At 38.7% G+C, this 13,197-nt stretch overlaps 1 protein-coding gene and 1 non-coding gene across 3 annotated transcripts; both read left to right on the forward strand.

Moving 5' to 3' along the window:
- The first annotated feature begins 7,353 nt into the window (after positions 1-7,353).
- On the forward strand, positions 7,354-11,412 carry rpsa (ribosomal protein SA). Of its 2 annotated transcripts, none has more exons than XM_033643849.2 (8): positions 7,354-7,462; positions 9,295-9,464; positions 9,635-9,753; positions 10,011-10,256; positions 10,674-10,802; positions 10,890-11,049; positions 11,142-11,177; positions 11,275-11,412. In XM_033643849.2, exons 2-8 carry the CDS (start codon positions 9,332-9,334, stop codon positions 11,367-11,369), a joined length of 918 nt encoding a protein of 305 aa, XP_033499740.1. In that variant the 5' UTR covers positions 7,354-7,462; positions 9,295-9,331; the 3' UTR covers positions 11,370-11,412. The 2 variants fall into 2 exon arrangements, with proteins under 2 accessions (XP_033499740.1, XP_033499742.1); XM_033643851.2 differs by having other exon boundaries at positions 11,142-11,162.
- Positions 8,866-9,005, forward strand: LOC117269112 (small nucleolar RNA SNORA62/SNORA6 family). The gene has a single exon (XR_004502705.1). It is a non-coding gene; the product is annotated as a small nucleolar RNA SNORA62/SNORA6 family (small nucleolar RNA).
- Positions 11,413-13,197: the final 1,785 nt, after the last annotated feature.

Below are 13,197 nucleotides of genomic sequence, written 5' to 3' on the forward strand. Positions count from 1 at the left end.
AGGTAGGTAGATACGTCGATAGATAGATTGATACTGTAGGTAGATAGATATTTATGGCAGCTAGGTCAATAGGTAGATCGGTCGATAGGTAGATACGTAGGCATGTAGATATGTAGATACATACATATGTAGATCGGTAGATTCATAGATGGGTAGATGCATAGATAGGTTGACATGTAGGTATGTAGATAGGTAGATTTGTAAATGCGTAGACATGTAGATATGTAGATAGGTAGATTCATAGATAGGTAAATGCATAGGTATGTAGATAGGTAGATTCGTAGATACGTAGACATGTAGATATGTAAATAGGTAGATTCATAGATAGGTAAATGCATAGATATGTAGAAACATAGGTAGATATGTAGATATGTAGATAGGTAGATTCATAGATGGGTAGATACGTAGATACATAGATTGGTAGATATGTAAATAGGTAGATTCATAGATAGGTAAATGCATAGATATGTAGATAGGTAGATTCGTAGATACATAGACATGTAGATAGGTAGATGCGTAGATACATAGATAGGTAGATACGTAGACATGTAGATAGGTAGATTCATAGATAGGTACATGCGTAGATACGTAGACATGTAGATAGGTAGATGCGTAGATACATAGATAGGTAGATACGTAGACATGTAGATAGGTAGATTCATAGATAGGTACATGCGTAGATACATAGACATGTAGATAGGTAGATTCGTAGATACATAGACATGTAGATAGGTAGATGCGTAGATACATAGATAGGTAGATACGTAGACATGTAGATAGGTAGATTCATAGATAGGTACATGCGTAGATACGTAGACATGTAGATAGGTAGATTCATAGATAGGTACATGCGTAGATACGTAGACATGTAGATATGTAGATATGTAAATAGGTAGATTCATAGATAGGTAAATGCATAGATATGTAGATAGGTAGATTCGTAGATGCGTAGATATGTAGACATGTAGATAGGTAGATGCATAGATACATAGATACATAGATATGTAGACATGTAGATAGGTAGATGTGTTGATTGGTAGATACGTAGATACATAGATAGGTAGATACGTAAACATGGAGATATGTTGATTCGTAGATACATAGGTAGATTCGTACAGTAGATCCATTGATTCGTAAATGCGTAGGTAGGTAGATACGTAGACATGTAGACATGTAGATAGGTAGATACGTAGATATGTAGATACATAGATAGCTAGATGCATAGATACATAGACATGTACATAGGTAGATACGTAGATACATAGACATGTACATAGGTAGATACATAGATCCATAGATTCGTAGATATGTAGATTTGTACCAACTTTACAATAAAGTTACTTTAAGATCTACCTCAAATGCTGGAAAAAATTCATAATATTTTAGAAAAGGTTAAATTTTTTTTGATTGGATGTTGCAAATGTATACGAGTGTCGCTGGTTCCTCTATCCTTACATATGTGACGTTAAATTGTTTTAATAATGGATATTACCAATTATTTTGAGATTACACGATGCAACATCAGGAAGAGAACGATTCATAAAATCCTTCTTCCTCGTGTCCTTGCATGTTTAAGACTTTTGAAAGATTAATTTAAGACATGTTAATGGCCTTATTCATAGATAAATTAATTTAATGCCTGAAGTCTCACATAGATGGCCTGTGTTTTACAACCTGTCCAGTTAATGAGTAAAGTAATAAAGTACATATCGCGCATGTCCTTAAACTTTTTTATTATTACTTCATTGAAAGGTTTATTCACAATGTGTCCACAAATTCTTCACTTGTTTCTTTCCTGTGGCCACATTTATACATTTAGATAGCAGTGGTTGAAATTGAATTCTTTACTAAATTAAAGGCACCAATACCAGAATGGATAGCTACTTGCTTAAAAATAAAAGTCCTCTTCTGAAACTCAAGGTCAAGTGCCTTCTTTAAAAAATGTACTATTGTTAGTACAATTTTTATTTGGTTTGTTTGCTTCTCCCCTCATTAATTTCCCTTTTTACACATGTATGTATAAATGTGGCCACATGAATGAAACAAGAGGAATTTGCCAACTCATTATATAAAAACCTTCAATGAACAATAATAAAAAAGTTCATGTGCCTGCATGGTTTGTACTTTATTACTTTATTCATTAATTGCACAGGTTGTAAAACACTGTCTGACTCTGTGGGACATGTCCAGGTGTGGTATAAAACTATTCCAAACAGGAGATTAGAGAGACATATTACAAAGCATTTCCCAGAGGACGCCAGAACACGAAGGCCAAAGACTTATCGCAGCACTCCGAGACAGAGATAAGCAGCAGAGGGGCCGAGGTGACATAACAACAGATAGGAAATAAGGGCAAGGAGTGTTGGACTGTAAAGGAAGACAGTATATGTTCAGGGAGAGCTGAAATATTTAGGTTAATCGTTCAGATATTTAGAGAAATATATGTTATATTAACTTCATAGACTCTTTCCTCACATTTCTTAAATATGTCTTTATTATTTTTTGAGAGGATGGCAGGGGTAAGAATAAAAAGGAAAGAAATTTAAAACAGGACATTAAATTGGCACAGCACATCCTAGATCAGTGGTTCCCAACTGGAGGGTCACTGTCCAAAACAACACACGCTCACTCCGACCTCGTCACATATTGACGTTTGCTCATTGACTTTCCACGTCCACATACGACGTGCAAGGTACCCTGGGTGTGTTGGGTGTTGATGTTCTGAGACGCGTGCCAACTTCTGTTACATGCATTGTCTTCTTTCAAAACACACTTCTGTTTTCACAGGAAATGTAACGTTTACATACAGTCTCTTTCAAAATAAAAGTACTACAATTTTACAACACCTTTTTTTTCCTTCAACAACAAAAACACGTGGTTGGGTTTAGGAAAAAAGAACAGGGTTTGGCTTTAGAATCTTACGGGACATGAACACCACTCTTTTGGGTGAAAGTCATGGTTTGTTTGACCCACCCGCCCCACTCGGACTTTCGCCACCTTAACTTTCGTCCTTGTCCTGTCGTGTTTACCCTGACAACACCAAGGGCCGTTAAACTATAACAGCAACTGACTACATATCATGCCGACGTAAAATGACGCCTTTTTCGTTGGTTTCTGACATTAAACACAGAAATGACTACTTCTCCCATGGAGTACAACCGCAAAAGGGGAGAGGTAAGGCAGGTCCCCCAAAGGACACAGGAATACAGAAATTGAGAATTAAATGTTTCACATATTAACTATGGAGGCCTTAGTGTGTCAGGTAATAACAACTGAAACAAATGTTGTGTAATTATATAATATTACAAGTGTACATTTGACACATACAGCGGTGGAAAAAAGTTTTCGGACACCCCATGCATTTGTGAAAAATTGCATTAAGAATCACTCTTAGGTCTTCAAGTGCAATTTCTTTTAGTATAGTCACAGCCAAAAATACTAAATAAATCCTAAAAAAGCCATTAAAAACTTAAAATTGATTGGTTCCATAAAAATACATAAGAAATTTTGAGTATTGGGTCATTTTGGTACCAGTGATGAAGGTCGTTCTTTTTATTAAAAGACACAATTTTTGTTGCCAAGCTTCGTGTCTACATAAAGCCAGCACATTTGAAAGTTCTTCAGACACAAAAATGGCTAAAACAAGGAACCTAACACAGGAAACACGCCTGAAGATAAAGATTCTCAGCCAGGAAGGGTACAGCTGCTGCCAGATAGCCAGGAAGTGCAGATGCAGTCCTTCAGCAGTTGGATACACTCTGCAGAAATACAGACGAACCAACAGCTTGGAAGACAAACCAAGATCTGGGCGTCCAAGGGTTTCTTCAGCAAGAAATGACCGCATCCTGATCCGCATGTGCAGGCAAAACCGCCGAATGACATCACAGGAGCTTCAGCAGCAGTGGTCAAACCAAACTGGTGTCCAGTGTTCCACCCGCACTGTACGTGGCCGACTTTTAGATCATGGCTTAAGGTCCTACAAGGCTATCAAGAAGCCCCTGATCAATGAGAGACAGAGGTTAGCCCGGCGTCGTTGGGCCCAGCCACACAAGAACTGGACAGCCAGGAATTGGAAGAAGATTTTGTGGTCAGATGAGTCCAGTTTCCAGCTTTATCTTCCTCCTACTAATGTGAGGGTACGCAGAAGGCCAGGCGTAGCATTATCTCCAGCATGTACAGTACCTACTGTCAAGCATGGTGGAGGCAGTATCATGGTTTGGGGATGCATGAGTGCTGCTGGTGTTGGTCATATCACTGTCTGTGATGGCACATTGAACTCTACCAAGTATTGTACCATTCTCGAAACCCACATGCTCCCTTCTGTGCGTGCACTGTTCCGTTGAGGTAAAAACTGGATGTTTCAACAAGATAATGCCCCTTGCCACACATCCAAGGCCAGTAGAACTTGGCTGCAGGAGCACAGTATCCAGGTCTTAGAGTGGCCAGCTCAATCCCCGGACATGAGCCCCATTGAAAATCTGTGGTGGATTATCAAAAGGTCTGTTTCAAAGCATAAACCAAAGAATTTAGAAGAATTAAAAGCAGTAATTCAAGAAGAATGGGACAAGATTACCCCTCAACAGTGTGAAAGGCTCGTGGGGAACATGCCAGCCAGGATTAGAGCTCTACTACGTGCCAATGGCAGGACTACTAAATATTAATTTGATGATGTGATGGTTTATTTATTTTTTGTTCAGTTTTGAACACATTCTCTGTTATTTGTTGACTTTGATACCGACAATATTGAGAACTGACATATTGAAACTGTCAAGAATTTAGTTTTGTTAGTTTTTCTCGTAAACAATAAACAAAAAAAATATAATTTGTATTTGTTTGTATCTGTCTAATGCAGCCACACCTTTTGAAACACAAAAAAGATTTTTCCACAAATATTTCATGATAATATTTGAGATTGTGTAAAATTTTAAGGGTGTCCGAAAACTTTTTTCCACCACTGTATTACTGCTGTATCATTGACCCTGTTACACACACCTGCCACCGTCTTGCCACCCTTTGAATAGTTCTCTAGATCCGCCCCTGCAAAGGTGTATATCCATAGAGAGGAAAGGAATAAACGCAGCAGATTGTTTTACACTGGGCACAAAACATTAGTCATCCTGAAAAATAAAAACTGCAGTACAGGGTCCTGGATCTGATCAAACACACCTCTTCTATCTCCATTATAAAATCACAGTCTCTCTACATGTCATGTGTTTGCCATGTCTCTCAACTTCAAATCATACATGGGTGCAGAGTCCATTTTACACACTGCCAACTTTTTGGTAGACACCATGACAAACACAACTACCATGTTATCATACTTACTGGCAACAGATGAGCATGTTGCTCCAATGATGGCAATTACTGGATCAGTGGATCAAGGTCTCAGCGTTTCCCAAAAGCCAATGAGAAACAGTGAAAGACGCTTTTATGGTAAAGTTTACTGCACGACCAGAATGTGTCGAATTACTGATTATAAACCTGCATGTGTAACTTTTCCCAGGAATAACTAGGAGTCTGTGCAACATGTTAAACTGTATTCAATTCAGTTCAGTTCAGTAGAACTTTATTTATCTCAAAGGACATTCTTGCACCAGAGAATGCTTTGTTACAGCAGCGCAAAATACAGTAACAACCAGTGGGCCCCCAGGGTCAGGGTCACACACTGGGCCCAGACTTTAAACAATATAGTGCTAAATATCAGTCAAAAACTTCAAAATATACCAGATATAAAGTGAACCAGTGCCTGATAGAGTAACAATAGGGGTAAGAATGTGTCTGACATTACTCTCAATATTGTGTTTGCAGTTCATCAGATACATAAACCTAGAAAGCCTTTAAACTTAAACAGTATATGTGTCATCTGTGCCACAAGTGAGCATATGCTCGACCATACTGACTGTATGTGTGGACATCCCAGAATTTTCCCAGAAAACAACTTCAAAAACATGTTATTCCCACTCCTGACCCACCACCCTTCTCATCCTTTGTATAGCCTTATTTGTAAGACCCATTGCCTCTGATGTCCTTGACTTTCACCCAAACCTAGTTTTGGGTCAACACATTATAACCAGTGATCCTGAACCTGCCTGTGTGTGTGTGTGTGTGTGTGTGTGTGTGTGTGTTCAGTCTCCCTCCATGACTGCCTTATTAATGTCTTTATATATATCTGTCCTTTCAGAATCACAATGCTTTCTGCACATAAGACATGTTTTATTGAAATTATTTCTCAACCCGTTGTGACATTGTGTACATATCATGTTACCTTTGCCTGGAACTCTTTATCTCTCGCAAATATAGTTGCAACACGGGTCAGTCCTTCACCGAGAAGTCAGCGTCTCAGCATTGTCTTAATATGGTCTTTCCATCTCCATTGTCTTAATATGGGATACTCATCCGACCAGAGGTCCAACCTGTAGTTACCTCTGCTGCCTTCACCACTGCACGTAGCGTACACTACCACCCAAAGGCAGGTACACAGAACTACATCTGCCCCTTGGGAAATAAATATGTTGGATGTAATGCTATATTTTAGTCCAGTATTTAGAGTGTCATATAGCTGTTTATTATATAAAATTCTATATTCAGGAAAAAATGGCGAGAAACAAGGCAATTTTCCTGCACTTAAATAATGAATTCAATCAATATAGTACTAGCTAACCTTATGTTAAAAACAAAAACAACAAAAAAGTTTAAGGACCTTTAAATTATAATATGATGTATATAACACAAACACCAGCATTATAAAATGTGTTCATTTATTTATTTGTTTTGTATGGAGATAGATTAATCTCAATGTGACTTTAAAATAAAATAAAAAGAAATAAGATTTTTAAACTCAAAAAAACTATTTTGCAAGTGTAAAAAAAAAGATTTGCAAATACATAAACAAATTCCACAAATAAAAAGAACATATCTGTAAATAGTTTTAATTGATTAGTAAAATAAAATAAAATAAAATTAAATTAAATTAAATTAAATTAAAAAATAAAATGAAATAAACATTTGTATATATCTTTCTAACATTTACAACTTTCAAACAGATATTTGTGAATCCAGTTTTTACCTTGAATCTTAATTATACACTGGTAAATTTACATTTTATGCACACTATTTTTTAAAACTTTTTGGAATTTGTTTTTGTATTTGCAGATCTGTTTTAACGTTATATTTTTTACAAAATGTGGAGGTTATTTTATATTTACAGGTTACACATTTACACACAGATTGTCGATCACAAATCGTATTGATTGAGACAAACATATCCCCATAGATTATTTATCCGTCTGTCATTTGTTTATGAACATGTATTCAATAAAGACCGTTTAAAAAAACTACATCCGCCCTTTGACAAAACCAGCCAATCACAGGCTTGCTACCATCGGTATTTATAATGCGTCATTTCCTCCCAGCGCCCTCTTTTTCACCGTGTGGTCAGATTTCCATACGGCGTTGTTTCGTGGTGAGTTTTTAACTCTCATATTTTGGTTTTAAACGTTTAAAAGACACAGAAAAGACGAAGTAAAGATAGTGTGACCATAAATCTCCTCACAGGGCGGATTAACCGCCAGCTGCCGCGTTTTTATCGACTTAAATTAGCCTAAAACAGATGATGCTAATCGCGAGAGCTAACTCGCTAGCCTGTGACACGCGCTCATCGTAGTGTTCCCCTAGCGCCTGAGTTAAAACACTTGTCAAGATATCGTAGTCACGGCTTATTAAATGAAATACAGCCATAAATGTTGCACTTAAATACGTAAATGTCAAATGCAGCGGGTGGTCACTTGGGTTGCAGCGTTTTACGCTTTTAAAGACCGGCGTCTGTAACCCGGATGCTCTCAGTTAACGTCTCAGTGCTGTTAGCAAGAAGCCTGATCAATGAAGTAAATATTGTGATGTCTGAACAGTTTGATGCATCATAATCAAGTCTATAGTTTAAACGTCTTGCACACTATGAGCCGACAGTAGGACACAGACCTGCCACGATGTTGTGACAAGTAATTTCGTCATCTGACTGGTTATCAGTGTCATAAATTCTGCAACACCAAACATGTACTGTACCTCACTGTACATGTAAATGATGTGTTCTGTAGTTTATACAAGTGATGTCAGGCTACTGGAGTTTTTAACTTAAATACAGTTCCTTAAAATACTGATACTCAAAACAAAATTGACATGAAGGCCACAGTTTACAGAATGATGCACCGTAACAGGCATGTCATCAGTATCTGCCAATATTGGCTTTAAAATGAACTACCAAAACCAGCCAACGTGTTTTTTTTTGTATTTTAAGAGTATGCATGTGTAATATGATGATCATTGCACTTAAGACACTTGATAACTAAAATTAGGTGGGGGAGAAAGCGTATCGGTTATTGGCCAAATGCATTGTTATCAATAGGATATTGGCAAAAAATCCAGCATCGTGCATCCATAGTAACATTTTAAATATTTATTTACAGATATATAGAACAAGGCTTTAACATGACAACAGTGACTTGGTTATTAGAACAGCTGAATGGCTGTAGTGAAATATCCAGAATATGTACTGAAATTTATATTTTTGACAACACTAGTTTGTACAGTTAACATTTTATAATCACTGTCAGTACAAATATAGGTACTCTGTCTATATACTGTCAAGTCCAACTAACTCGTGTATAAAGCAACCTGTGATATCAGTAATTCTGTAGTTATTCCACCAATCTTTGGGGTTGTCATAGTTGTGGAAAAACTGGAAAAGTCATGGAATTTCACAATCGGATTTTCCAGGCCTGGTTAAGTTATGGAATCAGGAAAAAATTTAAGTCATGAAAGAGATTTTGGTTGTCATGAGATTGTTAATATGCTGTACATACACTTTGATATGCACACTGTTAAAGCCGGGCACTGACGTCAGTGTTCAGGTGTCGGAAGTGTGCGAGAGTGAGCGGGCCGGGTTTTCGCTAACACCATGAGGACTGCTGTCCCATGACTGGGGTTTGATAGTGACCTGAGCCACACTTCAAGTTGTCTCTTAAAAAATAATCAGCAGTTTCATTGAGGTCTTGAGTTTAACTTGTTCTTTTTGTCTTACTGTCTTCAAATTTAATTGTTTATTTACTACTTTATATTTATCTGTACATACTAGTCAGTGTTTTCATTTACCTTGTTCAGCTTTGTTATCCTGGTTTTTTGGCTTTTGTCTATTTCTGTTCGAGCACATTTAGAGTAACAAACCGGAGTCAGCTTCCTGTTATGTGTTAACACTTACTTGGCCAATAAAGCTGATTCTGATTCACTTTTCTTTCCCAGCTCTCCCATCACTCGTAACGCAGGGAAAGCGGTCACGATGTCCGGAGGTCTGGATGTCCTTCAAATGAAGGAGGAGGATGTGCTGAAGTTCCTGGCAGCAGGAACCCATCTGGGAGGCACCAACTTGGACTTCCAGATGGAGCAGTACGTCTACAAGAGAAAAAGCGACGGTGAGTGGTGAAAGATGGCGCCGCTATTTGTTGTAAACTTTGACATGTTAAAAGTTTAAACAGTAAAACATTTCAGGGCTCTCTGCACCATAGTGATACTTTACCAAATTATCAATGTCTATGAAGTTAGGATTTCTCTTAACGCTCTGGGGTTCCCCTTCAATCACCAGGTGTGTACATCATTAACCTGAAGAAGACCTGGGAGAAGCTGCTGCTGGCTGCCAGGGCCATTGTTGCCATTGAAAACCCAGGTGATGTGTGCGTCATCTCCTCCAGGAACACTGGACAGGTAAACACTCTGATGCTTTACACGGCTGTACACACACTATGATATGCACACTGTTAAAGCCGGGCATTGACGTCAGTGTTCCGGTGTCGGAAGTGTGCGAGAGTGAGCGGGCCGGGTTTTCGCTAACACTATGAGGACTGCTGTCCCATGACTGGGGTTTGATAGTGACCTGAGCCACAGTTCAAGTTGTCTAATAAAAATAATGAGCAGTTTCGTTGAGATCTTGAGTTTGACTCTTTTCTTTCTGACTACTTCAGAGAGCAGTGCTGAAGTTCGCCTCTGCCACCGGCGCCACCACCTTCCACGGTCGGTTCACCCCTGGTACCTTCACCAATCAGATCCAGGCAGCTTTCAGAGAGCCCCGTCTCCTGATTGTGACAGACCCTCGTGCTGACCATCAGCCACTGACTGAGGCTTCCTACGTCAACATCCCAACCATTGCCCTGTGCAACACCGACTCCCCACTGAGATACGTGGACATCGCCATCCCCTGCAACAACAAGGTGAGACCTAAGAAACAAAAGAATCTGTCATGTACACGCAAAATGTTTTTGTGTAATACCCAGTTAAATGTTCAAATAAAGAAGGGAATTACAAAGAAATGCATGAATAGAAACTGAATGTAGAGGTTAGGGTGTCCTACCTTGTTGACCTACAGGGAAAGAAATTAGAAAGTCATTCCTATATTTAATATACTTGAGTCATCTGCACACCGTTAGAGCCCGGCGCTGTCCTGTCTGTGCGGTGCGGGGTGTAGGACGTGTGCTAAATAAAAACGCCTGACCTCTCACCTCCTCTCTGTGAACCACACGGGGATGGAAGTAGAGGTCTCGCCACAGAATGCCTCTGTGGATGAAACATGGAGTATATAATACAGTTTAACTGTGGTTATCCGTGGCTAATCTGTGACTGTGCTGCAGGGTCACCACTCTGTGGGTCTGATGTGGTGGATGTTGGCCAGGGAGGTGCTCAGGATGAGGGGAACCATCTCCAGGGAGCACCCTTGGGAGGTCATGCCCGATCTGTACTTCTACAGAGATCCCGAGGAGGTAAGACACGTGCAGCGCACCTTGATAAACGTACAGTAGGTTAGATTGCTGTGTGAAACTGATCTAATGGACGTGTCTTTAATGCAGATTGAGAAGGAGGAGCAGGCTGCAGCTGAGAAGGCTGTTGGAAAGGAGGAGTTCCAGGGAGAATGGAGCGCTCCTGCAGCTGAGTTCGCCCAGCCCGAGGTTGCTGATTGGTCTGAGGGTGTTGCTGTTCCATCTGTGCCCATCCAGCAGTTCCCCGCAGGTAAGAGTTAACTGTTGATCGACCAAGTGTGACCACAGCTGCCATCTGATGTTCATTCTTTGACACTAACCTGCTTGTTATCTCTGTTACAGCTGCTCCGGCTGTAAAGACAGGTGAAGTATTTTCTGGTGAGTCTTTCATGAATATTCAATACGCGAACATGTAAAAGTGTTCGTTTCCACTACACAATGTTAATTTTTTTTTTTTTTTTTCTCCCCTCTACAGAGGACTGGAGCAGTCAGCCTGCCACAGAGGACTGGTCCTCCGCCCCCACTGCTCAGGCATCTGACTGGGGTGGTGCTGCCTCTGACTGGTCTTAAAATCATTGACTATGGCAACAATAAAACTGTTTTCACACATTGACTGATTTTCTTCTGATTCATTTGTGTGAAAGTCATTGTTAACTGTAATCTTGTTCTGTTTCAAGATCTAATGTCAAATGTACCACAATATGACCTTGTCGTGATAAACGTCGGGGTCAAATGATCCTCAGAGTCTGGGAAAAATGCATCCCCTCCAGATCTTGAAAAATGGAGGGAATCTGAAATTGTCATACTAACATAACACAACACTGTAATGATTTGATACATAGCTAGACAGAACTTCTGATCTCAAACTGGGGAATTCTTTTGTTAGTGGCAAGTAATCAAACATTTGGACAATAGAATATAGAAATATGAAATGTATACAAAAAAGTAGTACAAAATTAAAGAAATGGAAATATAAATCTTGTTAAAATATTTTAATAATACATTTATAAAAATGGTTTATTAAATAAGATAAAAATTGCAGGAGTAAAACTGAGGTAGTGGTTGGTCTTTGGTGTGAAGTTATCAAAGGGTCAAAGACTACCAGGGGCCTGTGGATTTGTTGGCTTTCATTAACAGTACTGTTGGTTTGTTCAGATTTGACTGAATAGATAAAAAATTTAAAAAAAAATGTAAGGCGGTGTGGTGACACCAGTGGAACCTGTGACTTGGAATAATGAATACTGCTACTGAGAAAATATAGAGAATATTCAGTAAAGGCAAGGTTATCAATACCACTGTTTAAGGGGAATTCATTTTGTGTCAAACTTCTGTTTATTGATTAAAGTCTAAGACTTATTTATATAGCTATTTTATTTATATAGCACATTTCATACACAAGGACAATTCAAAGAGCTTTACAGAGCAATACAATATAAAACATGATATAGAAAAGAGTGAAGAGAAAAAAGATACAAAAAGTAAAAATTAAATGATATTAAGTTTTTAAAAAAAACATTAAAAATAGCAAACGTACAGACAAGGTGAAAAGAAAAATCTAGTTTTAAAATTAGTGGCAATATACACCATTGACGTGGTTAAGTGAGATCAGGGTGTCTGCAGGTCATTTAGGTCTTAAATAAATACTTGACCAACAAGATGGACAATTTATGTATCAATTAATCACACTGTTACCTTGAATTCGTTTTTCTTGCTTTCCTCAGCAGAGAATGGCGAACCAGGGTGTCTGCGAGTCCTTAAAAAAGTCTTAAAATGTCTTTAATTTTATAAATGTCAGGCTTTGAATATCATTCATTAGCCTTAAATTTGAATAACTGATGTCTTTATTTCAATATGAACATTTTATCAAATTCTACGGATCTACTTATGTCAAAATAAGTCAAGTTCTCCTGCACTCTGTCGACCGCTAATCCCATACTCTATACTTACCTGTTGGAAAATGCTTATTCTAAATTAAACCTGTTCAGTTTGTGCTTATTTGTCACATCTATAGAGCATCTGTTTCCATCAAGCAGTTCAGTACAGTTCAGTACGCTTTTTTCAGTTTCCACAGTGAAAAGTTGTGGATGGTATCAGTGGAACCGTTCCTTAGCGTCCCCATGTCTGGTCCCCCCTCTGTTGGGGTACCTAGCACACAGATCTGGTACTAAAAGGTGGAGCTGTGAACACTGCAGTCTGATTGGTCAGTAGAGGACGGTCACTCTGCTCAGGGCTGAGTTGTGTCTGGTTTTGAGGCTCATGTAACCACTGTTCATACTGTGGAGAGTTTTATTAGTAAACTGTAACTATAAAATGAAAGGATGTTTGCTGCCTCTCACAGCAGCTGGAGTCTGAGAAAAAATAACTTCATTCACTGGGCCGACTGCCGGCAACTTTTAAG

The sequence above is a fragment of the Epinephelus lanceolatus genome, chromosome 18 (assembly GCF_041903045.1).
Source record: "Epinephelus lanceolatus isolate andai-2023 chromosome 18, ASM4190304v1, whole genome shotgun sequence".
In the NCBI taxonomy this organism is placed as follows: domain Eukaryota; kingdom Metazoa; phylum Chordata; class Actinopteri; order Perciformes; family Serranidae; genus Epinephelus; species Epinephelus lanceolatus.